At 45.1% G+C, this 27,643-nt stretch overlaps 3 protein-coding genes across 13 annotated transcripts in view; 1 reads left to right on the top strand and 2 right to left on the bottom strand.

The window, feature by feature from the left end:
• Nucleotides 1-7,792, top strand: part of Rasal2 (RAS protein activator like 2) — a 269,796-nt gene extending 262,004 nt beyond the window's left edge. For 3 of the 11 annotated variants that reach the window (XM_029477199.1, XM_029477213.1, XM_029477193.1), the window contains exon 19: nucleotides 1,248-7,785. In XM_029477199.1, the coding sequence (XP_029333059.1) occupies nucleotides 1,248-1,390 (143 nt within the window). In that variant the 3' untranslated portion in view covers nucleotides 1,391-7,785. Of the gene's footprint in view, nucleotides 1-1,247 lie in introns of all 11 variants that reach the window. The other 8 variants (XM_021170069.2, XM_021169981.2, XM_029477236.1 and 5 more) reach the window with 7 other exon arrangements.
• A 1,440-nt stretch (nucleotides 7,793-9,232) lies between these two features.
• LOC115031527 (putative C-type lectin domain family 20 member A) lies at nucleotides 9,233-13,942 on the bottom strand. The gene is made up of 5 exons (XM_029479734.1): nucleotides 13,883-13,942; nucleotides 13,541-13,678; nucleotides 10,317-10,436; nucleotides 9,469-9,569; nucleotides 9,233-9,336 (listed from the first exon to the last, which is right to left on the bottom strand). Exons 1-5 carry the CDS (start codon nucleotides 13,923-13,925, stop codon nucleotides 9,301-9,303), a joined length of 438 nt encoding a protein of 145 aa, XP_029335594.1. The 5' UTR covers nucleotides 13,926-13,942; the 3' UTR covers nucleotides 9,233-9,300.
• A 2,930-nt stretch (nucleotides 13,943-16,872) lies between these two features.
• Nucleotides 16,873-26,333, bottom strand: LOC110296300 (putative C-type lectin domain family 20 member A). Its single transcript, XM_029475679.1, has 5 exons — nucleotides 26,315-26,333; nucleotides 22,953-23,069; nucleotides 20,531-20,899; nucleotides 18,929-18,997; nucleotides 16,873-17,246 (listed from the first exon to the last, which is right to left on the bottom strand). The coding sequence occupies exons 2-5, from the start codon at nucleotides 22,990-22,992 to the stop codon at nucleotides 16,873-16,875; spliced, it is 852 nt and encodes a 283-aa protein (XP_029331539.1). The 5' UTR covers nucleotides 22,993-23,069; nucleotides 26,315-26,333.
• Nucleotides 26,334-27,643: the final 1,310 nt, after the last annotated feature.

The raw sequence follows: 27,643 nt of genomic DNA, 5'->3' as shown, positions 1-27,643 counted from the left end.
GAGAGAGAGAGAGAGAGAGAGAGAGAGAGAGAGAGAGAGAGAGAGAGAAAGGCAAGCATTGCTTGATGCTGTAGTCACCTATGGCTTTACCCAGACTCCCTCACTACCACCACCACCACCACCACCTGCCCACCCCAGTCCCCTGAAGGTCACTAGGCTTGCTCTTGGCAGCTCGTGTCCCAGCAGAGCAGTACTAGGCCCCCAGCATGACTAAACTTTGTCCATGTCTTCCTGGATAAACTCAAAGAAAAGAAAGCTTCATTTGTGTTAAGGTTGGTCCTCATGGGCTGTTTCCTTTTCAATTTGTGAGGATAGGACGAGATTGTCTTTATCTGTCTTTATTTTCTGAAAAAAATAAGTAATTCATGTTTGTTGGGAAAGTCCCAGGATATAAAGATGAAAGTCTCCTAATTTTTGTGAGCCTGATAATGTTTTATCCTACTGTAAACCATTTGGGGGGGGGGGGGATGTCCATCCATCTCCTCTCTCTGGTGGATATGTGAAAATTCAACAACCTGTAGTTCCAAAAGCATTGCTTTTGTTTTATTTTATTTTAAATTCAAGAGTAAAATGAAAGTGTGCCATTACTGGGCAGCTTTCCTGGAGTAACTGAGCTGGAATGGGTCTAGGAGCCTGTGTCCTCTGTCTGTTCTCATGTGTTATGTTTATAGCATCCCTTCCAGCCACATCTCCCTCCCCAGATTCAAACAACTCCTTGGTCTGAGCTTCTGGCTGCTCTTACCTCTTGCTCTTGCATCCTCACCTTGTTGGTGACTCTAGACTGCCACCATGCATTGTTTTAATTTTGAGCACAATGTGAATTCTTTCCGGATGTGACTGTTCTGCCTTCTTTGGGCGGTGACTCCATGGATCACGTGCACTTCTCTTCTGGGAAATGAAACCTCTGGTGCTTCTTTCTTTGCCACCTAATTTCCATGTTTCAGTTTTGACAAAAGCACTTACTACATAAGGCAGCTTGACTGATGGTGTCATTTTTACAGACAGCCTAGTAATGAATGCCACAGAGTGTTGTTGGTAAGAAGTCCTGTTATGCAGAAATGAGTAACAGAGATTAAGGGGAGGGGACACTGAGCCTAACCAATGTGCAGAAAGAGGCAGAGACGTTCCATTTGTTTGGGGAGCACCATGTGTACCATGCTATGACAGAAAGTACTAAACGGTTGATTCAGTAAAGAAGGTGGCCTCTTCCATGCAGCCTGAATAAAGCCATGATTGGTGTGTTGTAGGAAAAGCGGATCGTGTCCCTGGATTCAGCCAACACGAGACTGATGAGTGCGCTGACACAAGTGAAGGAGCGGTACAGCATGCAGGTTCGCAATGGCATCTCTCCCACCAACCCCACCAAGCTTTCCATCACGGAGAATGGTGAATTCAAAAATAGCAGCTGCTGATGGCCTTGGTGACACAGACTGTGGGAGGAGGCAGAAGGAAGTTGCCCAGCTCTCCTATCCCAGCCCTTTAACCCTCCAGGTTTACAGAATGTTGTTTCGAATGGCAGTGTGGTGAGAAACTCCTAAATGAAGAAAGGAACCTTGTCTTTCAGGGCTTAAAGCAAAGACTTCAAGTTTGATGCTTTTCCCGAGTGTCTCTATGTACATAGGGAACTTAGTTCTGGGCCATGTACAGAAATACCACTGTAATATACCAAAAGGAAGTTAATAATGTAGATTACCTTTTTAATTATTACTATTTTATTATTGTTTTTCTCTTATTGAAAGCACTGCAGTTGTTAGTGGAGGAAAAGTAGGAGCCAAGTGTGAGTGAGAAATAAGCCTATTGGTTCAGTAGGTAGAGTTTATGTATTGGATAGGAGCACATGGAGTGCGATAGGACCTTGTCAGAATGGATTTTTTTCAGGGATTCATCTGCCAGTTTAAAAGCCCCACCATAGTCCTTACCATTAGGAAAACATGCAAATACCGAGATATATACAAAACAGTAATTTATGCCACTGATCAACCAAGATGCTTCTATCAGACTGTAACCTGCTTTGGAGAGCCGCCGTTTCAGAAGACACAGATAAAAGTGGTTGACTGTACCAAAACTAAACTAGGAATGATTTCTCTTGAACTCCTGTCAATATTTATTTCCTCCATCTATAATGGACAGTTAGATGTGGGATTTTTTTGATTTTACTCCAACTTTTTTTAAAGTGCTCTTTAAAGCTGACAGAATTGTAAGTACCGTGTCTCTATCTACTGTCTTCATGTTCACTTGTCCACTGCCCTTTTCTCCCAGACTGGGAGCGGTCAGCACCAACAGAACTCACTCTCCCCTGGAGAGTGGCCACTCAAGTAGACCACTCATAAGCCATCTGACTAAATACCCTTTTTCCACACAGAAAAGGGCTAACTATACAGCAGAGCAGGAATCTCTGAATATCCCACTAAACGTTTTCTTCCTATTTGTCAGGTGTATTTTTCCTTAGGATAAAGGTTTTATCCACTATATTAGCAAATCTGTGGGCAGGGTAATTCTGTCACCACTTAACATTTGAATTGCTTCCTCTTTCTATTTATCCTCTCCATAAAATTTTGGAAGCTATCTAAAACTAAGACATACCCCTTAAAAATGATGATTAATCTTGCTAGAGAAAACCAAAAGGAAAGGATGACACATTCTGGTTGTCATTCCACACTCATGGTAGACTCAGCAAGACTGACCCAGATTATCATTAATGACTTTAATATAGGACAGAAAATCCGTGGTTTTCTCCAGAGTGTGACATGTCATCTGGAAATCTGGAATGCAGACTTGATTACCAGAGATATGGAAAGTTAGCTGCAGGTTAAGCAAATATTATATATATATATATATATATATATATATATATATAAATATATATACATATATTCACACTTGTACATACAATGTGCACATCAAAAATGGTCATATCTTCTGTGCTGTCAGATATACAGAGATAAATGTTTAAAAGGGTCTTGAATCTCTTTAAGCAAAATCTACACAGTTTTACAAGGGAAAAAAACATTTCTCATAAGTTAAAGTTTCATTTTGTTTTTTAAGTTATAAACTTCAAGAATTTTTTCTAAGTAAAGGATAAGGGGGGAGACATAACAGAGCCATATGCATGGAGTATGTGTTTCTACATAACAGAAAACTTAGGAGGAAACAAGAGAACATGTGTAGTTCCCTCCTATGTGAAGCCCAGGTGTAGATACCAAGGCCTCCTTTCCCCCAAGTCCCAGGGGTGCATTCCAAGTCTCACTTGCTCCTCAGTTGACCTTTGGGTCTGACCTTGTACTTCAGCCACCTCACCAGAGCCCTCAGCCTACAACCTATGAGAGGGTTTCTTCATAACTCTGGAAAGCAGGAGAACACCACTATGCTTAGAACTTCAGGCTCCACGCCCACTTGAGCCTTCTCCTGACCCTCAGCAGTTCTTTTACATCTTATCTCTTCCCTCCAAGCTAAGAAAGAAGGTTATTGATTCTTCAGTAATGCCCTGTATTGGCGGGGGCTGGGGGGGGGGGTAAACATAGATCTTTTCATGTTTGTAACCTAGCAGTGTTTCCTTCATTCTTCAAAATCCTTCAGTACTACCACACAAAACCTAGTCAAATATCATCAGTGTTGGTGGCCAGAAGTATATAATGTGGATAATGTCTTGCTTTGAGGTAGGGAAGGTCTTCAAGTGCAGGTTATAGATTACAGAGAGCTGGCCATATTGATGAATGCAGTTTAACTATTAACATTTTGGGACCTTCTTAAAGAGCCTGTCTGTATTACAAGATTGAATGTCCAAAGCATATTTCAAGGTTCTGTAATGTTACCATGAATGAAGGAAAAAAGTAAAAAATAAGTCTTAAGAGAGTTAGGGGTCGAAAGTTCAGCATTGTTGCCTGATATTAAATCTTAGATTATCCTTTGAACCTACTCATATTTTTAGCTTATCAGAAATATTCTGAACTGGGGTATAGCTCAGTTGGCAGAGTGCCAGCCTAGCATTCCAGAGGTCCTAGCTTCAAACACCAGCATGGTATGAATTGGGGTGGTGGTACACAGACCTGCAGTCCCAGCACTTTAGGGATAGGAGCAGGAGGATTAGGAGCTCCGGGTCACCCTCTGCCTTAGAAGTTTCCTGGCCAACCTAAGCTACTTGAGACCCTGTCTCAAAACTGATAACAGAATGTTTTTTGAGTATTTCTTTAGAGAATGTTACAATCCTATAAAGTTTATTTTGGAATTTTTTTGAGTATAGGAGAGGACAGCAGTGGGTGTTTTCTTTACCCTAAATAAGTTTCTTTATCCTGAACAAAAATCGTTTTGCTTTGCTAGGAGGAAATGTTTTTATAAAGCTGACGGGTCCTAGGATCCCTGTTTGTCTACAGATCATCACAGTAGTAAGGGATGAGACTAGAGCAGGCTTAGGTGGGTGTGGATTTGGCATGCACGCTTTTATCCAGGTGAGGTGGACTTGGCCATTCATTACCAAGGACAGTTTCATAGGACTAGGAAAGGGGCTTCTTGTACACACACACACACACACACACACACACACACACACACACACACACGTCACTTGAAGCAGATTTCAGAAGAGCAAAAAGTCACATTCCCATGAGAGTAGCATTACTTCAGTGTTCCCTGTGTACTGCTTGGGTCTGGGACAGTCTTTCTCGGAATGGAAAGTGAGGCCATTATGTTACTGTAGCTCTTCTTAATACTGTGTGTTCTCACAGCCTCCTCCTTTCCTCTGCTATGGAGTTGGACAGTAAAAACATGAGCGTTTCTCAGACGAAGTGCACATGTGTGCACTGGGGCTGAGCATGACTTCATAAGCAGTCTGTACCAGTGGCTTTTATATGGGTTGGTGGCTCTCCAGAGCCCTGGCTCCCGCTGTGTCCGTATGCACAGCCAATTGGGAGCAGGTTTTATTTGAAGTTCCAGAGAACAGTGCCATCAAGTGGGCTTGCATTAGTGTTTGCTCTGCTTCTGTCCAAATTTAGTTCTGGTTCCTCAGTAATACCCTAGTCTCCTCATTCAGTAGACTGACAGAGCTGCAGGCTGGACCGTAGACTAGCCATGTTACTGGCCAATTCAGCAACTCTCCAGCCCATCTCAAGGCTTTACTTATTCTCAGCAACGTTGGGGACTGTCTTCTGAAGACAGATCAAGCAAGTTCAAAGGACATTCTGCTCTATAGCCCTTGACTTTTCTAGTCAGTAACTTGAACTTTCCTGCTTACCTCAGCAGTAAAAGTCACCTTCCTACCCCATACCTGGCATACCTTTTTAAATTATTATTATTATTAATTTAAAGGACTTTTTTCTTTCTTTCTTTCTTTCTTTCTTTCTTTCTTTTTTTTTTTTTTTTTGGTTTTTTTTGTTTTTGGTTTTGGTTTTTTTTTTTGGTTTTTTGAGACAGGATTTCTCTGTGTAGCCCTGGCTGTTCTAGAACTATTCTGTAGACCAGGCTGACCTCGAACTCAAGTGTTCCACCTGCCTTTGCCTCCAGAGTCCTGGGATTAAAGGTGTGTGCTGCCACTGCCTGACCATACAAGTTTCTTAAAGCAAGTGATGTTTAAGCCCATTTTATGTCTGAATAATTGTTATCAGTTCTTCTAGAACATTCTCCCGTCACTGACCCATCTAGGAAAGCACTTGAACTTTGAAAGGACAAGGGTGGTGAGATTTGCATGAGAGAGAATAAATTTCTTTCAGAAAGATCCTGAGGAAGACACATAATCCAATGACTTGTTGCTCAGAAGTTCAAGGAAACAAGTGGAGTGGCGTCCCCTGGCTCCTCCTAGGATGAATGTGTGTGTGTGTGTGTGTGTGTGTGTGTGTGTGTGTGTGTGTGTGTGTGTGTGTGTAAAGGCAGCTCCTGAGACAACATGTAACATGCCTACAGAAATACCACTCTTAGGACACTCCTTTAAAAAAAATGTTAATCTACTTTGTAAACCAGTAACTCCCAGACTTTCTTGAGACTTTGTTTTTGTTTTGTTGGTTTTTAGATTTTAAAACATTCTATTCTCTTTGAAATGTACTATATGTGTTATATGTATATATAAGTTATAGTGACTTGAACTCTGTTTGGCATAGGTTGAGAACTATTGTTGGTAGCATAGAGTGTATAAAGCAGCTGCTGACTGTCACCATCTGAGAGCAGGATACAGAAAGGAGTTTGGTTCCTCGCAGTGAATGCCCAGGCAGCCTCAGTGAGTACAGCAAACCACCCAAGGAGAGGAGAAGAGAAACTGACCCGCTGTTCCAGCACTCAGTTTTAATTTTGTACTCTTTCATTTTTTTATCAAATGACCTCATTATTCCCTAAAAAGTCTTGGAACTGAAAAACAGACTGAACTGTTGGTGCAGTGGCATTTCCACAGCTGTGCTTTAGGGGGTTCTATCCTCTGTGTGTGGTGCAAGTATTTAAAATAAATAGCATGGATATGTCATTTCCAAACCCTCAAGGGAAAATTATCAATTTCCACATAACCAACAGATTAAGTGCTCGTTAACTCAGTGCCCACCATCCTGCAGAAGAGCTACAGTCAGCAGTAAAGGGTGGGGTTGGCTGGTGCTGGTACTTCCAGTTGTATAGACCAACTCCAGCAACAGCAGCATTACTTACTGGGTCACACCTGGGAGGAACTCAGCTTCCAAATTTGGTTTTTGCTTTTCATCTCCAGGGCCTTAATAAGAGTGTGTTAATACACATGACTATTTTACAGATAATTCAAAATAATTTATTTTTTATTTGAAGAAAGCGAAATCCACCTTAAAAAAAAAAACAAAACCCAAGATTTTATTTTATTTTTAAAGCCATATTTTTGTGCTTTGTAGCACTTAGATTGTTCCATATGTGATCCATATCTGCATTTCATTACCTGGGTTCTAAAAAAGATTTATTTTTGTTCTGTGAATAATTTTTGATGGTTCTTGTACATGTACAGATATAGATACGTTTGAGGTCTTTTATTGATATTCCTACAAAAAATACAAATAAACTTTAACTTTAAACATTTCCGACTAAGAGTTGCTACTGTCTCTTACAGACATCTGGGTGTTTAGGCACTTAGAACACTGCACTATTGTTCTGAAGATGTATTTTACGTTGGGAGCATCAGGCCTCAGCCTTGATAACTGGCACTGTGCTGTGCTGTGCTGTGCTGTGCTGTGGTAATGCCCTAGAAAGCAAGCTTCCTACAGCTTGCCTAAGCCACTGTGCTCCTCTCCTTCCTAACCCCCACAGGATTTCTCTTGTTTGGTTCAGGGAGTGTTGTCTTGTCTTCATTCTCTAGCTGCGCTGTCTTCAGCTTACCCATCTCGTTGTATACAATCAAGGGTGCAGGTCTCAGATGTCCTTTTCTTTTATGCTACACATAGGTCTATGCGCCCTAGAATATTTCAAGTTATTTCTAATCTTGTGCTTCTTAGGAATTTAAAACAAAAAACAAACCAAATCAAAAACCCTAAAGACAGCTTGAAAGACTACTTAAGGAAGAAAGTAAAGGCGAGTGGGCGTTTGCTATTTTTTGTTCACTTCGAAGCTAATCCATTTCAATGTGAATTCCTCATGACCTAAGACAAGCTTTAAGACTTCTTGGATCTGAAATAAGAGAGAAGTAGGATTGGGGATACAGTTCAGTGAGATCCAGTCCCTAACCTAGCACCACAGAAAGAGAAAGAGAGACTGCCAGTGCTACTTCATGGCCCTCTGGTTCACTGAGCTCTAAGTCACTAATACATACACCTTTTATGTACATTTAAACCATTTATTCTTAGCCTTCCTTCACCTGTGTGCATCTTGTCAGTAGCACCAAATACTCAGTGGTTCTCAATCTGAAACTGAACATCAGACTGGTTTGGTAAATGTAAACACACACACACATATATACACATACATATGTACATGCATATGTACATACATACACTATGTGCACACACACATAATGGCTGCCTCTTGAGTTCCATTACTTCATATTAACCTCTGAACACTATGTGGGGTGTTTGTAGCTGTGTCTTTTACCACCATTCCTGAATTTTGGATAAGTTAGCTACAGGTGTTTCCTTACATTCTGACAAAGCTAAACAAGAGGTGGGGTTTAACAATTCAAACTCAGCTTTCTCATTGGCTCTAGTTTAATACGTAAAATAAATGCTTCTAGTTTAACATCTGTACTGGCTGGTTTTGTGTCAACTTGACACAGGCTGGAGTTATCACAGAGAAAGGAGCTTCAGTTGAGGAAATGCCTCCATGAGATCCAGCTGTACGGCATTTTCTCAATTAGTGATCAAGGGGGAAAGGCCCCTTGTGGGTGGTACCATCTCTGGGCTGGTAGTCTTGGTTCTATCAGAGAGCAGGCTGAGCAAGCCAGGGGAAGCAAGCCAGTAAGTAACATCCCTCCATGGCCTCTGCATCAGCTCCTGCTTCCTGACCTGCTTGAGTTTCAGTCCTGACTTCCTTTGGTGATGAACAACAATGTGGAAGTGTAAGCTGAATAAACCCTTTCCTTCCCAACTTGCTTCTTGGCCATGATGTTTATGCAGGAATAGAAGCCCTGACTAAGACAAATTGGTACCAGCACAGTGGGGTATTCCTGTGACAACCTGACCATGTTTGGGGGAGGACTGTGGAAGGGCTTTAGAACTTTGAGCTAGAAGAGCTATTGGGATGTTAAGAGCTCTGTGGGATGTTCTGTAGGAACATTGCAGAAGGATCACCCGTGTGCCCTTTCTCTGGGCCTTTGAATATGTCGCAAAGAACTGCTAGGTAAATATTAGTGTTTCTTCTTATCTATAACATTAGGATTTATAACAGATCATATCTAGGGATAAATGACCTGTAGACTACTTTAACCCTTGAGAAATGTACCCGCAGGTTATGTTCAATAATCTGCTTAATTATAATGATAATGCTATCAGTAGCTAATGTTGATTGAATACCAACAGTGTGCCTGGCCGTTTGCTAAGATTTTATACAGAATGTGACATTTAGTTGTGATACCGACCATGTGAATTTCTTGAAAAAATTGGGGTTTAGAAAGACTTGAGTTTCTCGCCCAGGTTACACAAAAAATAAGTGCAAAGTCAAGATTTAAACTTGGGTCATTCTGACCATCCTGTCTTGACTAAATGAAGAGCTCAGGGAAAAAGTGTGAGGCGACAAAAAACTCTAAAGCTGTGCCAGCATTGGTGTAGAGCATGGTGAGCTCAGTCTCCAGAGCTTTTTCTTTGTGTCTGGAGGGTGTGTGTGTGTGTGTGTAAGGAGTAGGATGTGCATGCTCTAAGATTGCCGCCACATCTGGCTTTATTACGTGTTTTTCGGCTCAAATTCAGGTCCTCGTGCCTGCAAAGTAAAGCATGTTACCAACTGAGACCTCTCCTCGGTTCCGAGTCTCTTAACCATACTGGCTTCAGCAATGCTGCTTTGCATTCCCATCACCTGAATGACCAAAATTCAAAAAGCCAGACATCTCACCTCACTCAAAAGCTGGTCTTTCATTTCTTCTGGATCCCTCGTTGTTGGGATGGTAAAATCTGCTTTCAAGATTCCAAAGGAGTGCGCTGGAAACATGCTACCTGGTTCAGAAATAATGTTACTCATTGCCACTTGAATTTCCCAATTCTTGGAAGTTAGGGATACCCATTGGATACTATGGGTGCTACATGGTAACAAAGGGTTTCAAAGAGAGAAAGGGAAATGGCTAGACAGGACAACACTTGATTGAAACTAATGCCAGCAACCCCACCCCACCCTCACCCCCAAGAAAGTCCTGTCTTAGAGCTCTCCTCCTACAGCCTGTGCATCCATCGGGAACTATGTCCACCTCTTCTGTGGTCTTCTGTTCCCTCTTTATAAATCTACTATACAGATGTTCATGGCTGTCTATTCTTGCTGCATTTCACCTTCCCCTGGGCTCACTGCCCCCAGGAAAACCCCAAAGAAGTTCTCTGAACTAATAGAGAAATTCAGTTTTTGCTACATGTCCATCATAATCATGACAGAAACTACAGCCTCACAGAAGGGTGTGCATTCTGCATAGCTTTTGCTAGCTTACAATGTTCCTTTGCCTAAGTACCTTGTTGTGTGGTCAGAGCAACCCTCTAAACTGTAGGGTAGTTTTTACCGAGCACCCTTTGAAGATAAGAACAACTGCAGAACTGAGGATGCTGACTCCCCTCGCTACACTTTCAGTCACACAGCTTAAACCAGAATCTACATCTTCCTTGCTACCCCTAGTGCCAACATTTCATGTTATCTTTCCTAAGAAGGCCCCCAAGTGTCCCCGTTGGCAGATGGTGAGGTTGGCAGACAGAAGCAGTTACCTGATTCTGATGCTGCTGGTTTCTTTTCAGACTCTGGGTAGTTAGGTGAGCTTAAATGTTGAGCCTGAGTGGTGGTAGCTGTGTCTCCTTTATATGTGTCACTCTCTATAGTGGTCATAGCTACAGGAAGGAAGAATAAAGGAATTATTGTCAATGTGGCCAGGAATCAAGGAATCTGATCCTGGTGACTGACTGTGAGCCAGAAAACAGGCAAGGGCAGCAGCCCTGCTATGCACAGTTGTTTTCTCGTGCCTCCCAGGCTCTCATTTCCCATCTCTGAAGTTGCTATACCATCACTCAGACAGTGCTCCAGCGTCAGGAAGCTCTGTAAGGCTTGAAGCAATAGCATCAGGCTTGCGACAAATAAACAAAGTTCCGGTTGATTTTCCTTTACTAGTACTCAGTCCAGAAAGCCCAATGTTCTAACATTACCCTGGTGAGCTGCCTTATCCAGAGCGTACCCAGGGCAGCCTTGACCTCTCCACTAAGGCATCACCCACACCAAGCTCAGCCTCTTCTGAGCATGCGCTAGCACTCTGGCCAGAGACTAGAAGTCCTCTGTTGCTGCCCCCTCCGGTCCCCAAATCCTGTGTTTCTCCTTTTCTCATAATTGCCCCACCTCCAAACACACAAACTCATACCCCTACCCCTCACAACATTGTTTATTACTAAAAATTAGAAGTGATCTACTGTCTACAGAGAGAAGACTGCTTAAGTCAGTCACATTACACTCAGTGAACTACTATGCAGTCTTTTAGAGAGTAAAGTAGATTTTGCATTTTAAATAAAAAAAATTCAACCCATGAAAGACATTGTTAATGTTTTTTCCTAAGGCCGGGCCCTAGGAAATTATTTTGTAAGTAATTTATAATAGTAGACTTCTAAATAAAATGATTATGTCCATATTTGTATACTGGTTTGTATATGCTTGGCCCAGGGAGTGGCACTACTAGGAGGTATGGCCTTGTTAGAGTAGGTCTGTCACTATGGACATGACCTTAAGACCCTCATCCTAGCTGCCTGGAAGTCAGTGTTCCACAAGTAGCCTTCAGACAGAAATGTAGAACTCTTAGCACTTCCTGCACCATGCCTGCCTGGACACTGCCATGCTCCCACCTTGATGATAATGGACTGAACCTGTAAGCCAGCCCCAATTAAATGTCCTTATAAGTTGTCTTGGTTATGGTGTGTTTTTACAGCTGTAAAACCCTAAGTAAGACACTTTGTATTCTTAGTCCCTTTATGAGATTCTAAGTGTAGAATATCTGTAGGGAAGGACATGTCCATTTTAAAGCAGACATACCTCAACGGCATGCCAGCCCCACCTGACAGCCTACAGTATTGGTCATGTCTGTTCTTCCTGCATTCTCATTATCACTGCCTTTAAATCTTTGCCAAACTGTTGTTAGGTGAAGAAATACATTTTAAAATATAACCTAAGTTCTTTTTTTTTTCCAAGACAGGGTTTCTCTGTGTAGCCCTGGCTGTCCTGGAATTCACTCTGTAGACCAGGCTGGCCTCGAAGTTGGATTTATGTCTGTGGTTTCATGAACAAACAGTCCTTTAAATGTATTTGTGTTGTGTTTCTTGACCCGTGTCATTTGTGACTAATCTAGATCTAGACTAATCTAGATTAGTCTAGATCTAGATCTAGATTCATGGCCCTCCTCAGTTCACTGCTGCCTCAGACAACTCCCAGGCTTTCTCTTCTGGTGGGCCTTCTCTCCACAGCCCACGTTTCCTCATCCAGAGACTTATAAACCTCTTTAACAAGGGAAGAGATTGGTAAGATTGAGAAACACAGGAGTGGGGGAACACTCATAAGTATACTGTTAGAACATTTCCTTCTGATCTTTATTTTTTAAACCTTGGTTGATGCTTCTCTCACTATTAAAACTGTGAGATATAGATCTAGATCCCCATGTCACCTACCACCTCTAGTAACTACAGATCTTCGCACTCTGCTCCTTTGCTGAAACCTTCTGGTGGTCCTCTTGACCACAGGTTCAAGGCCCTCAGAATGTGGCCACAGCCCTTTTCCCTTATCCCTGCTACTCCCTCCTCCACATATAACCTGTATGCTAACAACATCAGCCTACTTGGCAATCATTACACGTTTGTCCAGAGAAGGGGTCACTTTCTGCTCGTGGTTCACACTTCTCATACTCACAAGCTGTTCCAGTCCTCTCTATCTGTTCCTATCAGCCTGCCTTTGTCTAAAAGCAGGAGGCAAGTCCTACTCAACCCTGGTTGAGACACACAGTATGCATTGTTCAAGACAAAGCAGGGGTTATTGCATAAGATGGAGTTCAAAGCATGGGAACAAAGGAAGTACAAACGGCCTCTGACTAGGGGAGTCTGTAATGTACACAATTCACAGCTGATCATCTGTCATCGTGTGTGGTAACATGAGAATGAGCCTTGCAGACCTACTAAGAAGGTAAGGACACCAAGTATCACTGGTAAGTTGAAATTAAGATGGGAATAACTATATTTACTGTCTGCTGAACCAGAAATTGAGAGGTACTGTATCACACTAACTCAAGAAAAATGGGATTCAGTGAGGTTAAGAAGGTTGGGAGCCAGGCATGGTGGTGCATGCCTTTAATCTCCGCACTTAGGAATCAGAGGCAGGTGGATCTCTGTTAGTTCAAAGCCAGCTTGGCCTACAGAGTTAGTTCCAGGACAGCCAGAGCTGGACAGAGAAACCCTGTCTCACAAAGCAGCAGCAGCAGAAGGAGGAAGAGGAGGAAAGTTATGGAAACAGATATAGTGGTACATTTCTGCTATCTCAGCAGTTAGGAGGTTGAGACAGGATTGCAATGAGTTAGAGGCCAGCTTGAGCTATAGAGTGAGGCCTTATCTCAAAAAAACAAAAAAGGATAATGAAAGGGAAGGAAGAAGAATGAGGAGGGAGGGAGAGACGGAGGAGAAATTGGTTGTCTAAGGCTGTGCATAGTAAATTTCAGAGCCACTGTTCCAGTCTTAACGTCAGACTTCAGCTCTTAAAGGTGGATTTTCCTAAATCATACCGCCTTACCTCATTCTTATCCTTCCTGATCAAGGGAATGGGCTTAGGTGCTGGGACTGTCCAGACAGGATTCCCTATAGAGAGGCTTGCAGTGCCACCCTGCCTAGCCCATGTGACTCCTGCACTCAGCCCTACACTTGGTAACTTGATATTTGACTGCTGGTTCCCAGCCCCCAATGAAGCACATGAGTACCTGTAGTAGTTCCTGGCAGGCTCCCAGCTGTCTCAGTGCTGGTGTCCAGGCTCCAGACTGCAGAAGCATTGGGCCAATTTTGGATCTCTGCTGAGCTCCCTAAGACAGATGATGACTCTGTAGCTCGCTCTTTGGTCTCTGCAAAGTTCCACAGAATCTCTGAGCTGTAGAACTAGCTGAATGAGGACCCAGAGAAAATTGCTAACATGGGAATAGCTGAAACATTGTGGCTGGAGCTGAGCCTTGTGGCTACCTCCCCCGTAGCTATGAGCCCACTTGGTCTAAAGACAAGCTCAGAGAAGTGACCAGTGGGCTCATGAACCTTTCTCAAAACCAAGATACCTCCTGAATGTTCAGAGGCGGCCAGAGGACTTGTTGAAACCATCCCTTGAGGTTGGAGAGCTGTAAGGCCCATGGTAGTCGGAGTGGCAGTGGTGGTGTCACAGGTGCTAAGGTCATGGGTGCCAGAGCTGACCACACTTGGTTCATGAGTCACTTGCTGCGGGGTCCAGGTTGTTGAATCCAGTGCTTGAGAGACATCAATGGGGCCAGTGCTGGTCCCTGTGGCAAGAGACATGGGTTATAGGGAACTGTGGTGCACAGCTTCTGCAGTGCCATTGGCAAAGGTAACCTGGGGGCTCTGTCTGCTTCCTGGTGAACCGATCCACTTTCTTGAGGCACAGAACAAGTATGGGCTAGTGTCAAGGGTGCAAGATCTAAAGATTCGCTCTGATCAATGGCCATGAGCCTTTCATCAAGAACTGAAATACTATCTGGGGATCTGAGATACAAGGATGTGGTTCTGGCAGTGACCAGTGGTGGTGTGGACTTTTCTTCCAGAACTCAGTTTTTCCCAAGGGCCCAAGGTTCAAGGACAAAACCTGAGAAATTAGCAGTGGTGTCGTAGGCCCATCTTCCAGAACCAAACAGCTTTCTGGGTGCCCAGGGTCCAAAGACAAGCTCAGAGAAGTGACCAGTGGGCTCATGAACCCTTCTCAAAACCAAGGTACCTCCTGAATGTTCAGAGGTTGCCAGAGGACTTGTTGAAACCATCCCTTGGGGTTGGAGAGCTGTAAGGCCCATGGTAGTCGGAGTGGCAGTGGTGGTGTCATGGGTGCCAGAGGTGACCACACTTGGTTCATGAGTCACTTGCTGCAGGGTCCAGGTTGTTGAATCCAGTGCTTGAGAGACATCAATGGGGCCAGTGCTGGTCCCTATGGCAAGAGACAAGAGTACATGGCATGCACTGGACATAAGACCTTTTCAAAGCCCTAGCCACAAGTCAGGAACTCCTAGTATGCCCAGTGGGGTAGATCGGAAAGAAGATCATAGCTCCAAGCCCTGCTTTTCTGCCATACCTGGTGGTATTCACCCACTGAAGATAGCTGAGCAGAGAGCATTTTCTAAACCTATTTGATTCCTCACAAGTAAACAGTGAGCCTGAGACAACTGGATGGAGGCCAGGTTAGACCTTAAAAGGAAAGCAGAAGGTAGTTTCTCAACCCAGCTTTTTAACCAAAAGGAACCGTGCTTCTACCAGCTCTGAGATGACATTGCCACACAAGCATGCTGGCATCCCTATTAAAGAGGCTGGATGGCTCCTGTTTCTTGTATGTTAATCACAGTACCAACCTTTACCTGGCTGACTCTAAGCACCATCAGAATGAGCCCTGCCTTTGCTTCATTTGGAGGTCTTCATGGTTGTATTTGTCCCCATCGTTGGGTCTGACTTAGTCAATTGCCCTAACTTATAACCACATCCCAAAACCTCTGCCAGCACAGGATCGTACTCTAAAAAGGATAATGGGTCTAATGTGTAGGGCTTCGTTTCTCTGGCTGCTGAGCCTCCAAGGCCTCTCTGGTGAGCCAGGAGCATCACTCAACCATCTATCCCTCAGGAGTATTGCTCAGCCATCTATCCCTTTGGGTCCTAGGCCTTTATTTCTTCACTTGAGAAACTGCAGAACTTTTCTCAGGTCTCCTGGCCCTAGAGCTTCAAACTCAGAAGCCCACAAAGAAGGATGTCTTTGGTAAACCAATTCCTTATTGTCCTACCTTTGGTTAGCCAAGCAGGAGGAAGAGGAGGAGGAGGAGGCGACGATTCATTGGTGTAAGTAGTTGATTGCCACACAAGTGGCATACCCCACCTCTGTTCACTCACTAGCACTTCAGGGAGGGCTGCTCACTTGAATTCCACCCTGGGTTACTGCATGTAGACCAATTGTTTTCTCTAGTTTCCTAGGCCTAGAAGACCCTAGACAGAGCCAAAAACAGACTCAATATACCTGTGTTTGGCCTAGAGGTTGTCCTTGTAGGAACTCTAGGGGAGGAAGTATCAACGAGTGGGGGCATCTGTGCTGACTTCCGATGTCCAATGGAGGAGTCTGTGAGCAAACAGAGTGTAAGTGCAGGCCCTGTCACACCAACCCTAAGGGAAGTCAACAGACACTGCCAGGCAGTCTCCATCAGAGCAAAAACACTACTGCACACTGAACAAATCACTGGATAGATAGGTCCTCTCGCCTTTAATCTTAACAACAGCTCATCAAGGAGCATTTACAGTCTTACAGATTATAAGATTGTAAGGCCAAGATTGTCTTAAAATCCAAGAGGAAAAGAAACAGCTACAAATAGGCAAATCCAGAGAGACATAAGTCTATTTTGGTTGCCAAGGGGAAAGTAGGACATGACCATGTAGTAAGGACATTTGAGGGTGATGGAATTGTCCTTAAGTTGGACAGCGGTGACAGCTGAATAGCAGGTAAACAGTCAAACCCACTGAACTGTACACTTCAAAAGGTTGTCATAACCCATGTGGACTCTCTCTCTCTCTCTCTCTCTCTCTCTCTCTCTCTCTCTCTCTCAACAAAGGTACAAAAGAAGGAGGGGGCCTAAAAGCAAAGGGCAAGAGAGAAGGGCTCTCACTGAGGAAGCACATTCTATACATACAAGATCCAGAGTCTCCTGCTGCCCTCAGATTCATAGTGACCATAACTGCCATTTCCTTTAGACATCTATGAGGTGGATGTCCTCAATCCCAATTTGTAAAGTATGTTTTCCAGATGAGGAAAGGTGAACTCGGATTCTGCCTGTTTTCTAGAAAATGGTAAAGTCTACCTGATTGTAAAGTGCAGGTTCATGGTTACTTAATCTCTCTGATGACTAACTGTTGATGCTAGCAGCTAATGTCATAAGGCTGGGTGGGATTTAAGAATTACAACTCTCTTATAGTTCTGTCACCCTCAAAGCCTCCAAGGGCTTGCTTAGGTCTACCCTGGGTATCCTCCACTGTCTAATAAATTCATTTTAACCTCAGTGAGCCAAGGACATTTTCACATACCATAGAAACAGATAAAAGGTTTCAGTTTAGGACAAAGAACAGCATAAATCTGAGGTGGATGATTTGCAAAGGTACGGAGTCCTGCACACAGTCCTTGACCAAAGATAGGCAAGTCCTGTAGCCACTCAGGGATGCTGGAACCCTGATCACTGGACCAGGTCAGATTTTTGATCTTTACATTGAAGTAGAGGCCAATCCAGGCATCATCATCATTTATGATGAACTTGAGAGCTTCTTTGTCCTCGTTGGTCACTCTCTGCAGATCGGCCAGGTCTGTGTAGTGGTTGCGACAGTAGTTCAGAGCCGAGAGCCATGTCATGGTTTGTTTAATCCGAATGAAGGTCTGTCCACCAATCTTGACCTCAGCTGGAGGCAAAGAATACAGAGACCACAGATCTGAGATCCAGGTTCTATGGCCTGTATCATCAGAGGTAAGGTTTGATCAAAAGCACTATATTACAGGGAAACTACCAAGTTGGAAGAATGAGATAAAGCAGCAGTAGCTGATGTGTGTGTGTGGGGGGGGGGGGGGTCATTGAATAAACGGCTCTTCATATAGCTGTTTGGTTTTACAAGTTAAATTTATGTTCAGTCACTTCATCTGTCCAATAGAAATAATAATACGGAGAGTCAGGATTGCATAAAACAACACATTAGAACTTAATAAAATGATAGGCACTATTTGAGAGACAGTAGTAGATCATTCCTATGATTCCCTCCCTCCCTCCCTCCCTCCCTCCCTCCCTCCCTCCCTCCCTATCTGGAGGGTGGGATCTCTTAGGAGCCAACCACATCAGTGCAGATCTGGTGGGCAGGAAGCATAGCAGGCTGTTTCCAGCAGATCTGCAATTCATGAGCTCAGAGAGAGAAGATAATAGTCTCCCAAACACACTACCTCCCTTTTCCAGGCTGAATTGCTGAATTCCAGGCTGAGACTCAGAAACAAGTTCTACCCTGAGAGGCCCCTTCAAGCCCATGCCTCTCTGGCTCCTAGCAATGGGAGTTTGGGAAAGGGTGTGAGCCACTGCAGCTCCACCTGTGTTGTCTCTGAACATTTGGATAAAGAAAAGACTGTTTGCAGAATCTGGAGTCATGTCCTCCCGTTCAAACTAGAGCCCCTTCCTACCCTCTGGCATGCACCTGCTCACCTCAGGCCATTAAGGCATGCTTGTTTCCCTATCTAAATGTGACACGGCACGCACAGGAAGGTCAGAAGATAACTTGCAGAAATCAGTTCTCTCTCTTTATTATGTGTGTCCCAGTGACTGAACTCAGGTCATCAGGCTTGGCAGCAAGCACCTTTACTCACTGACTGAGCCATCTCACCAACCCCAAAACTAACCTTTTAAAGTTACTCTATGTTATTCCCCTAGTATGTGCCAGCCTTGATGTGTGCCTTTGGACTACATGACTTCTTGATGTTCACTGTCATCCTGAGAGGTAGCCATTATTAATCTTATTTCACAGCTTAGGTAAAAGAGATGATAGTTTGCCCCAAATTCAGTGTCAGGATGTGATTAAAGCACAGGTCTTGGTGCCTTGGAAGCCCTTGCGACTTCACTCTGTATTCCAGAACACTCAGAGAACGAACCGTAAATGTTAAGGTATTGACTCTATTCCTTTCATCATAGAATTTTTCTCTATCAGATAAGAAGAAACTTTCTTTTTAAACACCAGGGCAGTGTTGTCCAAGGGGCAGGAATCTTGAAGGAAGTACCCCTCTCTAGGCAGAGACCTGAGTTGTGAAGGAGTCCTACCCACTCATCGCCCAACCCCTAACTCCCAGAGGAAGACCCATTGGCAGGCTTGCAACTAGTTACATACTACCAGAAGACCCAGAGCTAGTTACTCTCCACTCTGTTCTTTCCAGGCTTGCCACCATCAGTCCCTGGGTTTTCAGCCTGGGAACCCCAATGTAAAACAACAAGTCAGGGGAAAAAGGGAGAAGGCAGAGGGAACCATAGTGATTGACATCTGTCCAGGGAGATGAGCCCAAGGCAAAGTAAGGCAAGACCCCAGGAAAGGGAAGGCAGAGCCAAGTGTCTTACCTTCCTCTGGAAGAGTGGTCAGGTCCTTGACAGGGGACACCACGGAGGTGCGGTGTCCTATAGCAGGGTCTGTAAAAACAGAAGCAGACTTCAAATTATGAGGTAGAGAATGAGAACTGCTGAGAAACCACCAGGTTAGAGCCAAAAGAAATTCAAAAGTAGCCTCACCCATTCTCTATTCAGTAAATATAGATTAAGTTCCTATTGTATACCTGGTACTACTCCCTAGGAAAATGACATGAACATAATAAGCAGAGTCTTTGCTTTTGAGACTATGAACCATCAAGTCCCAACCGAGTGAGGACAGCTGCAGTCAACTGCAGAGAGGAGCCGGGTGGATTGGGGGACAGAAATGAATCAATACACCACAGCTAGGTAAAGGGCTGAGCAGTGGGGCCAAGGAGACCAGACAGGGCATTGTTGTTTATAAAAAAGAATGATATTCCAAGTGCTTTGAAGGTCTGCTGAGGATTTTGTAAGGAAGTTATCCAGTGTCTGTTAAAACTCACTCTGTTCAGACAACAAACGGCAGTGGCCACAGGGCAGACTTAGAGAAGTGAATGGTCATTTGGCCCATGCACTCACAATGAACCTGCAGAACTGGAGGAAACAGTGTGATAGGAGAGTGTTGTGGTTGAGTTTTAAGACAAGGAAGCAGGAGGGAACGTATTTCTGCAGGATTTCTACTAGACTCCCTGGCCACCCTGGAGATCTTTATACTCCCTTGGGATCTAGAGTTAAAGCCAAAGCCTTCACGGGCTTCTGTTTCAAGGGCTTCATGGCAACCATGACTATGCCTTGGGGAAATGGCAGATTGACCTCCATGCCAGTATCTAGGCAATAAGGGTGGCATAGAATTGTACTGAGCCTTCGATGGTCAGGAAAGGCAGAAGTTGGCACGTTTACCAGGAAGCTGCAGCTCTGTCCACAACCATACATCTGTGTGACCTCTCCACACCAACGTAGTGTTGTAGTAGTAATGTGGATGCCAAGGGGCAGGCGGTATAGGTAGAACACAAAGATGGGACATTCCCCCAGCAGCCAGCACCATGATGAGCTGATGGCTGATCTCCAGCAATGCCGTCTGGAGTTGGCCCTACCCACAACTTAGCAAATAGCAAAAGATCTCATGGAGCAAATGTTCTCTCTGCCACCAAGTAAGGCAGTAGACCAGACCCTGTACCTTGTCAGTCAAGACCTCGAGGTCTGCTCTCGTTTCTGCATGGATAAATGACCTCCAACCTATCTTTCCCATTTTCTTCTTTAAGTGGCAAATGGAAGAAGAGATTTAGTGGAACATTCCAGATTTTATGTTCTCTATCCTTATTCATACCCAGTTCTTTGGTGAGGTGTTGGGGATTGAGTACAGAAAGGCTAAGATCACAGAGGAAATAAATATGAAGAGGGTGAGGGAACATCCAGTCACTCTCATAGATGTCACACACAAAACACACACACTCACACACACACACACACACAGAAAACACACACAAAAAAAAAAAACCAGAAAACACATACTCCTCTCCCACTCCCATCCCCCCCCCAAAAAAAAAAACAAACAGTCCTGAAGAGAACAGGCCCCGAATACTATTCTGCACACACCTAAATAGCAAATGAAGGGCTTCTGGTTTGTACAGGAGGCAGCTCCCAGGGCAGGTAGACTGTACCATGAATACAGAGTAGCACAGAGTCCATCCCGGAAGACAGGCATCGTAGTAGTCCATGTTGGCATAGTAAAGATGGAGCCACTAGACCAGCTCAGGCCAGAGATGCGCACATCATAGAAGAGGCCGATCCACGCGTGGATGCTGCTGGTGTAGGAGTAGACTACCATGATGCTCACGAGGTTGTTCATGCTCTGCAGGTCGGCAAGGTCTGTGTAATGTTCCTGGCAATACCACATGGCCTCTTTCCAGGTCCGAGGCTCATCCACTCGATAGAAGGTCTTGCTGTTGCTCACCAGCTGGAAGGCTGGGGCAGGAGAAGCTATCACTATGTGACTACCTACCCTCCCCACTTCACCGTTGTCCCCAACAGATCTCAACCACACCACAGTAGGTCTCTTTTTCCAACGTGCCCTCCACTTCTGACCTCCACTCATACCCAGCTCTGCCTCTGGACCTTTCCATAGACTGCTATCTTGGTTCAGAAGGACAGGCCATGCTAGTTCCCTACTCTTTTATTCTTTGACCGTCTCCTCTCCTTTGCCTGGTGAACAACAGTCACCATCAGTGTTCATTATGCACATGTTCATTATGCATATGCCATTTAGCCCACTGAGGTTTTCTGAGGACTACCTGAGGTTTCATTATATCTGTTTTACAGATAAGGACTCCAAGTGACAGAGAGTTGGAAAAGGCCACTAAGTGGGAAGTAGAGAAAGCCAAGACTCCAAAACACTAGAGCATGGCTCCCATGTCCAAACCCTTAACCACAGCATAGCATAGAATAGCTTCTGTACCAGGAATTCTAAGTGGGGATTATACATTAGAGTTGCCCACAAGGTATTTCAGGTGTGCTCCAGCATAGAGTAGGGATGTGCTTGCTGGCACCAGCATCTGAGTTCTTCAGATTCCTCTGGGGAAGAGAGCTTAGTCTATTCATGTTGTCTCCACCGGGCAACTTGGGAGATGGAGAAAGCCTTATTCACCATTATTTCCTCAGCTTTGATCTAGACACACCAAAAGTGCTCTATGTGCCAAAGGAAAGTGAAGAGATAGAGAAGAAGGCAAAAGGCAGAAAACTTCTCCAGGGATCCCTCCCATACCCTAACATCCCAGGATTTACCCCTTCCTTCCCTCCCTGGCTCCAACTGCTTCCTGGCTTCTAGCAAAGGGGTGCTTAGCCATGGCTCTCCACCCTGCAGAGTAGAGGGGGCTAAGAGGCTTGTTGTTGAGGGCTCTGGGACCCTAGAACACAGAAAACTAGCTGTGAGTCCAGAGACCAGACTAGATACCAAGGGCCAAGTGTGCAAGACATAGCGGGGACACGAGAGGACTGACAGGCACTGGCCAGGAGTGACGTTCTAGCAACCACCAGAGCCACTGAAGCTGCCTGTCACTGAGTACAGCTGAAGGACCCCTATGTCCAAGAAAGAAGGGAAAAACATTATTTTTCTATTTGTTTTGGTATGATTCCCTTTGATTTTTTTTAATGCTACTTTATTTAATTCTTAAAGCTCTTGCTATAGCCCACTAAATTGGTTTTAGGAGCTAATGGATCACAGCCAACAGTTTGGAAAAAAAAAAAGAACCATCAGTCCCTTGAAACCCACAACAAGCCTGGGACTCTGTAGACCCCTCTGTCCATCCATGAGCCAGGGCCCTCATTTTATGGGGTCCTGTCTCAAGTGGACCTTTCCCACTTTATAGTCCCTAGAATCTAATCTTACGGCAAATGTTGTCAATGATAGCCAGCTTTCTGGAATTCTCCACTTCTAACTGTGTCTTCTGTCACTTGGGCCCAGGTTGTCTTCTTCTGCAGGTCCAGTGGCTTACCCAGCTTCCACCTGGGGCGCTCCACATTTCATGCTCGGTGAAGGGGGGCTTTAAGTGAGGACCAACCTGCCGCTCTCATTGTTCCAGTCTCGTGCTCAGTGAGGGTGTCTTCTAAGGGGATCATATACCACTGCCATGCTTAACCCTGGCCTCAGCCCAAGAAGTAAACCCAGCCTGTGTTATGCGCCTGCATGCAGCAGCTGGCCTAGAGCTGATCTGGCTGCCAGGGACTTGGTCAGCTTCTCCCTGTGCTGTTCCTTCCCACCCAACCCACACACACACCCCCAGAGAACCTCCACACCCCAAAGACCCTCATGGTGCCTCACCCCAGTTCTGGCCCTCTGGACATGCTGTTTTAGCTACAGTTCTGTGCAATGGAAGATTGTGGGGATAAGGAAGGCAACCTCACTCCCCAACCTTGGAATGATGGCTGGAACACTCTTATCTCTTTCTCCCAACCAACCTGGAAATCTGAGGGCCTCTGGGGGTGCATGTACACCCTCCTCTGGGCCCAAGTGGGGTCTCACCTATTGTGCAGAGGGAGAGTAACAGCCATGCAGACAGCATGATGGTGGCCTGGTAGAAGCTTCTGGAGTGGGTGTCCTTCTGGAAAGGCGTGTGTTCACTTCGCTCTCTTCTCTTTCCTATCCAAATTGACGGATTTTACTAAGCAAATACTGAGTGCATGCTGTTTGCTAGGATACAGCCTGAACAAAGCCGGAAACATGCTTTTCCTAAACTTTGCAAAAGCACCATGGACCCTACCACTAATAAGCAGAGGGGTGACGGGGAGCCCGTCCTTGGGGCTGGCTGCCATTAGAGGGGAGGAGTAGGATAACAGATTGCCAGGTTAGTAGACACTTGGGGTCCTGGGGTTGAGGGGAGCTAGCCACATAGAGGAAGAGGGAAAGAAGGGACTAAGGGAAAAGAGCTAAACGCACCTCTCCACTGCCCACCTCACAACAACCATAGCAGAGAGTCCGTCATCATCTCTTTGTCCCCTTAGTGCAGGAAAAACGGCTGTGCCTCTGAAATGGCTTAATCAAAGCCTCATAGGGCAGAACAGAACAGCGATTCAAGCATAGGACACCAGAAAGCATGACATGGGATGATGCCCCCCACAATTCCCACACAGGTCAATCAGAGACCCATCCCACCCCGAGTCTAAATCTGGATCCCAATACAGCACAGTCTAGAGACTGAGGAACTTGCTCTGGAGAACCAAAGCAGCTTGCTTGTATTCTGTCTGTCTGTCTGTCCCACCCCACCCTCATTATCCCCAAGATCTCTCTCTCTCTCTCTCCTCTCTCTCTCTCTCTCTCTCTCTCTCTCTCTCTCTCTCCCATTCCCAGCCTTATTTTCCCTAACCCACCATGGTCTGGGTACCCTAGAGGACTCCTTTCTTCCCCCCTCCGCACTTCCCCACCCCAGGCACTTTTGTAGACACAGCAGCAGACATGGACTGGCTAAATGGGCAAAAAGAAAGTACAATGCAGATTGTCAAAGCTTGAGCAATGATGTTGTGCCTCCGTGTGTTCCATCAGTGATGGCTACAAGTGATTTCATCCCAGTGGGAGAAACAGCTCATGTCAGGGTGTCTTTAGACCACTCTCTAATGAGAGGAAAGCCTGACCATCTTGATCTGGAAAACACTTGCTCTAACAATGCCATTCACAAAGGATTCTGGTCTAAGGGTCTTCAGTGAAGAACACCGCTAAGCACCAGGCTTCTCATGCCCAGAGAGGAGTGAAGTGGGGGTATAAGGGTCTCCTCAGCATGACCCAGGGGCATCAAGTGGCACTCCAAGTGGCGATTCAACATACCTTCTCTTTCCTTTAAACCCATGCTCTTGAGAACAGGGACTGTGCCCAATTTACAGAGCACTCACCTACCCTACCACTCAGCCTTAGATTCCAGAGTCCATCTGTAAAAACTTGCACGGCCAACCAGGAAAGCACTCAAGAATCCAGGCTTCACTCCTTCCTTAGGGGCAGGTGCAAGTCACTCCTTAACAGTGACAGCCCAGTGTGTCCGTCTGTGTCTTAGCCATGCCCCTCTTCCAGAAGGAAACCATACACCATGGTCTGGCCTCACTGTACAACCAGTTGAATTACAAACTTGAGAGAGGTTGGCCTAGGGCCATAGCCAAAAGGGACTGAGGCTCAATGCTAGGGTTCACAGTCTTGAGAGTGTATCTGAGGAAGAGCTCAGAAGGAGAGTGGCAGGGTACAGCTGTGCCTGAGGCCTCATCAAGGAATCTGGAAAACCAGAATTGTCCTCTTAAAAAATGAATGTTGTGTGACTTTTTCTGGAGAGATGTCAACAGCTGTTTACCCAATAAGGGACAGTGACAACAGACTAAGGAATCATTGCACACAAGTCTAGCTTATGGCAACAGTGTGTCTATTTGGGGTTACCTACTTTGTCCTGGGTTACTCAAAGGCAACTACATCACTGAGAAAGTTCACCCCAGCATGGGTGACAACTTACAAAACCATACCCCTGGTATGGTATCAAAACCCGCTTCTTCCCCAGCAATTGCCACTGCTTATGTAACTGTGGCCAAGGTCAGGGGCGACAAGACTGGGGAAGAGAAGAGCAGTGCTCCAGGAGGCAGGAGAGACAGGCCAAGGGATGAAGGGCAGACAGAACAGAGAGGTCTGGTAGGGAGCAGGAAGACACAGAAGGGGCGGTCACCAAGACAGCCCAGGAGGAGTCTCTTTGATGTCAGGGGCACTACTAAGTTCCCTCATGTACAGCTTCCATCTTTCCAGTTGTCTGAGTACTGAGGTCTGAGGGAGACATGTGGGCAAAGCCCAGGATTGTTCTATGTGTGAATACTCCATTACTTCTGCACCAGGAACCCTCAGAACCATTGAGAACAGAATGTGTTATCTATAGAGATTCAAACCTAGTGAGGTCAGTTTAGCACACATAGAGCTCAGGGGAGATGAAAACTTAAGTCCAGTCCTAACTGCTGTTTCAATGACAAGGCCAGAGAATGGTACACTTGGAGAGATGGAGGAGACAGAGGATTGATCTGGTATGCAACACACGTGCTGGGACAAGCTAGGCACTCTGTGTGCTGGAAGGGGGTATAACAGCATCCTTTGCACTTAACCAGTACTTAGGTAAGAATAACTGACATTTATATATGAGAGATTTGGCAGATAAGTATGGCCTACCCTGGTGTTTGACTCAATCAGAGTTGTCTTTCACGGACTTCTTTGCTCTGTCTGCCCTTCCTCCTGGGCCTGTCTCTCCTGACTTCTGCCTCTCTTCCCCCATCTTGTCACTCCTGGCAGTGGCACTTGTGGCCTGGCATCCAGTCGTGTCCCTCATGCCACCTTTTTCTCAGCTTCAAGTTGAAGCTCAGAGCCCCAGAAGGTTTTCTCACGTATTATATGTCCAGGACTGTGTCAGCTATGTGGGCGAGGAGTAGGGGAAGGGAGGGGAAAGACTCCAGGGTAAGGTCAGTGTTTAAAACAGGGCTGCTGGCAAAATGTACTCTGGGCTGAACACATGGAGTGTGGAGAAGGCTGCCTCGACCATCTTCATGCCAGAAAAAATAATCTGCTCAGTGAAGGCTTAAATAGAAAGGCACTAGATCCCCTTTTTTGAATGGCCACTCATTTTGAAGTGACAAACCTAAGAATCTATTAATTGTCACTATCCTAGTTAGCTTTAACAGTCAACTTGGCATAACCTAGAATTTTCTAGGATTGAGAATATCAAGGAAATAACTAGATCAAATTAGCCTGTAGGCATGTCCATCAGGGCTTGTCTTGATTGTTCATTGAATATAGCACAGTATAGCCCACTGTGGGTAGCACCATCCCTTAGGCAGGTGGTTCTGAACTATATAAGAAAACTAACAATATAAACCTACCTACTGTTCAGCAAAAAACATCTTCCATGATTCCTTCTGGGCTTCTTTGGCTGTGAAATGAGTGTCCTGGTGGAAACAATGCTGTGTGGAATACAATCAGAACTACTTTCAGGTTTCTGCCTTGGGTTCCTCAATGATGATCTGTGACCTGGAATTATAAGCCAAATAAACCCTTTCCTCCTCCCCTGTGAGGCTCTTAAGGTACCGTAACCAAGGCAACTTTAAAAAGAAAAGCATTTAATCTGGAGACTCAGGGTTCCAAAGGGTTAGAACCCCTGCTCATCATGGCAGGAAGTTTGGCAACAGGCTGGCAAGCATGGTGCTAGAGGAGTAGCTGAGAGCTTACATGTTGAGTTAGCAAATACAGGGAAGGAGAGGCAGGGGGACTGGTGTGAGCTTTTGAAACTATCAAGCCCACCTCCAATGAGACACTTCTTCCAACAAGGCCACACCTCCTAATCCTTCCCAAACAGTTTGACCAAGCATTCAAACATATGAGCCTGTGGGGGCCATTCTCACTCAAACAATCACACTTTGAGTTGGGTATTTTTTAATCATAGAAACCTAAGTGAAACTAAAACAGTTACTAATTAGAAGTCTACAGCATTTCCATAGGATGCGTCTTCATGGGTCCTACACAGACAGGACTTAACAAAGACCTACAATTAGCAGGTGCATACAAGTACCCATCCTTGGCTGGTTTGCCTGCTGGGAGGGCAGCAGCAGAGGCAGGATTTCCAGCAACTGTCAGAGCTACATTAGAGAGGAACTGACTCAGATGCAGCTGGCACCTGCTCTCCACACACTCCAGCATCAAGGAAGTTTCTTCATGGTGGGACTGGGAGCCTAGCAGATGCCAGATTCGTTTCCAGCTCATCAAAGTGGATTTGGGTGTGCGATTTTTGGCTCTGTTGAGGCTGAACCACATCACAGCAGCAACATAGTTTGCCATTAAGTACAAAAGAAATTTGCAATCTGTTGAATTCAAGCTCCAGAAAACCAGACAGCCTCTTTGTGAGTATTCTACTGATGTTTCCTGCCAAGAGAAGGAAAGAGTCTGCAACCAAATAGAGCTTTACCATGTAGGAAGGAGCAAGCTTGGTCAGAAACACCGAATTATTTGTATGCAGAGTCTCCCGTTCACAGCGTTGTCACCTGGAGAGCCACCTGGTTGACAGTACCTGTGCTGGAACCCACCCCCATCTGTGTGTGTGTGTGTGTGTGTGTGTGTGTGTGTGTATGCATGTATGTATGTGTGTGTGTGTATGCATCTGTCTTCTCCCTCCTTCTTTGGCCCTCTCTACAGTGACACTCAGAACTTGACATTGG

The sequence above is a fragment of the Mus caroli genome, chromosome 1, assembly GCF_900094665.2.
Source record: "Mus caroli chromosome 1, CAROLI_EIJ_v1.1, whole genome shotgun sequence".
Classification (NCBI taxonomy): domain Eukaryota; kingdom Metazoa; phylum Chordata; class Mammalia; order Rodentia; family Muridae; genus Mus; species Mus caroli.
The sequence above is the reverse complement of the archived record's forward strand: the minus strand, read 5'-3'. Positions and strand labels throughout refer to the sequence as shown.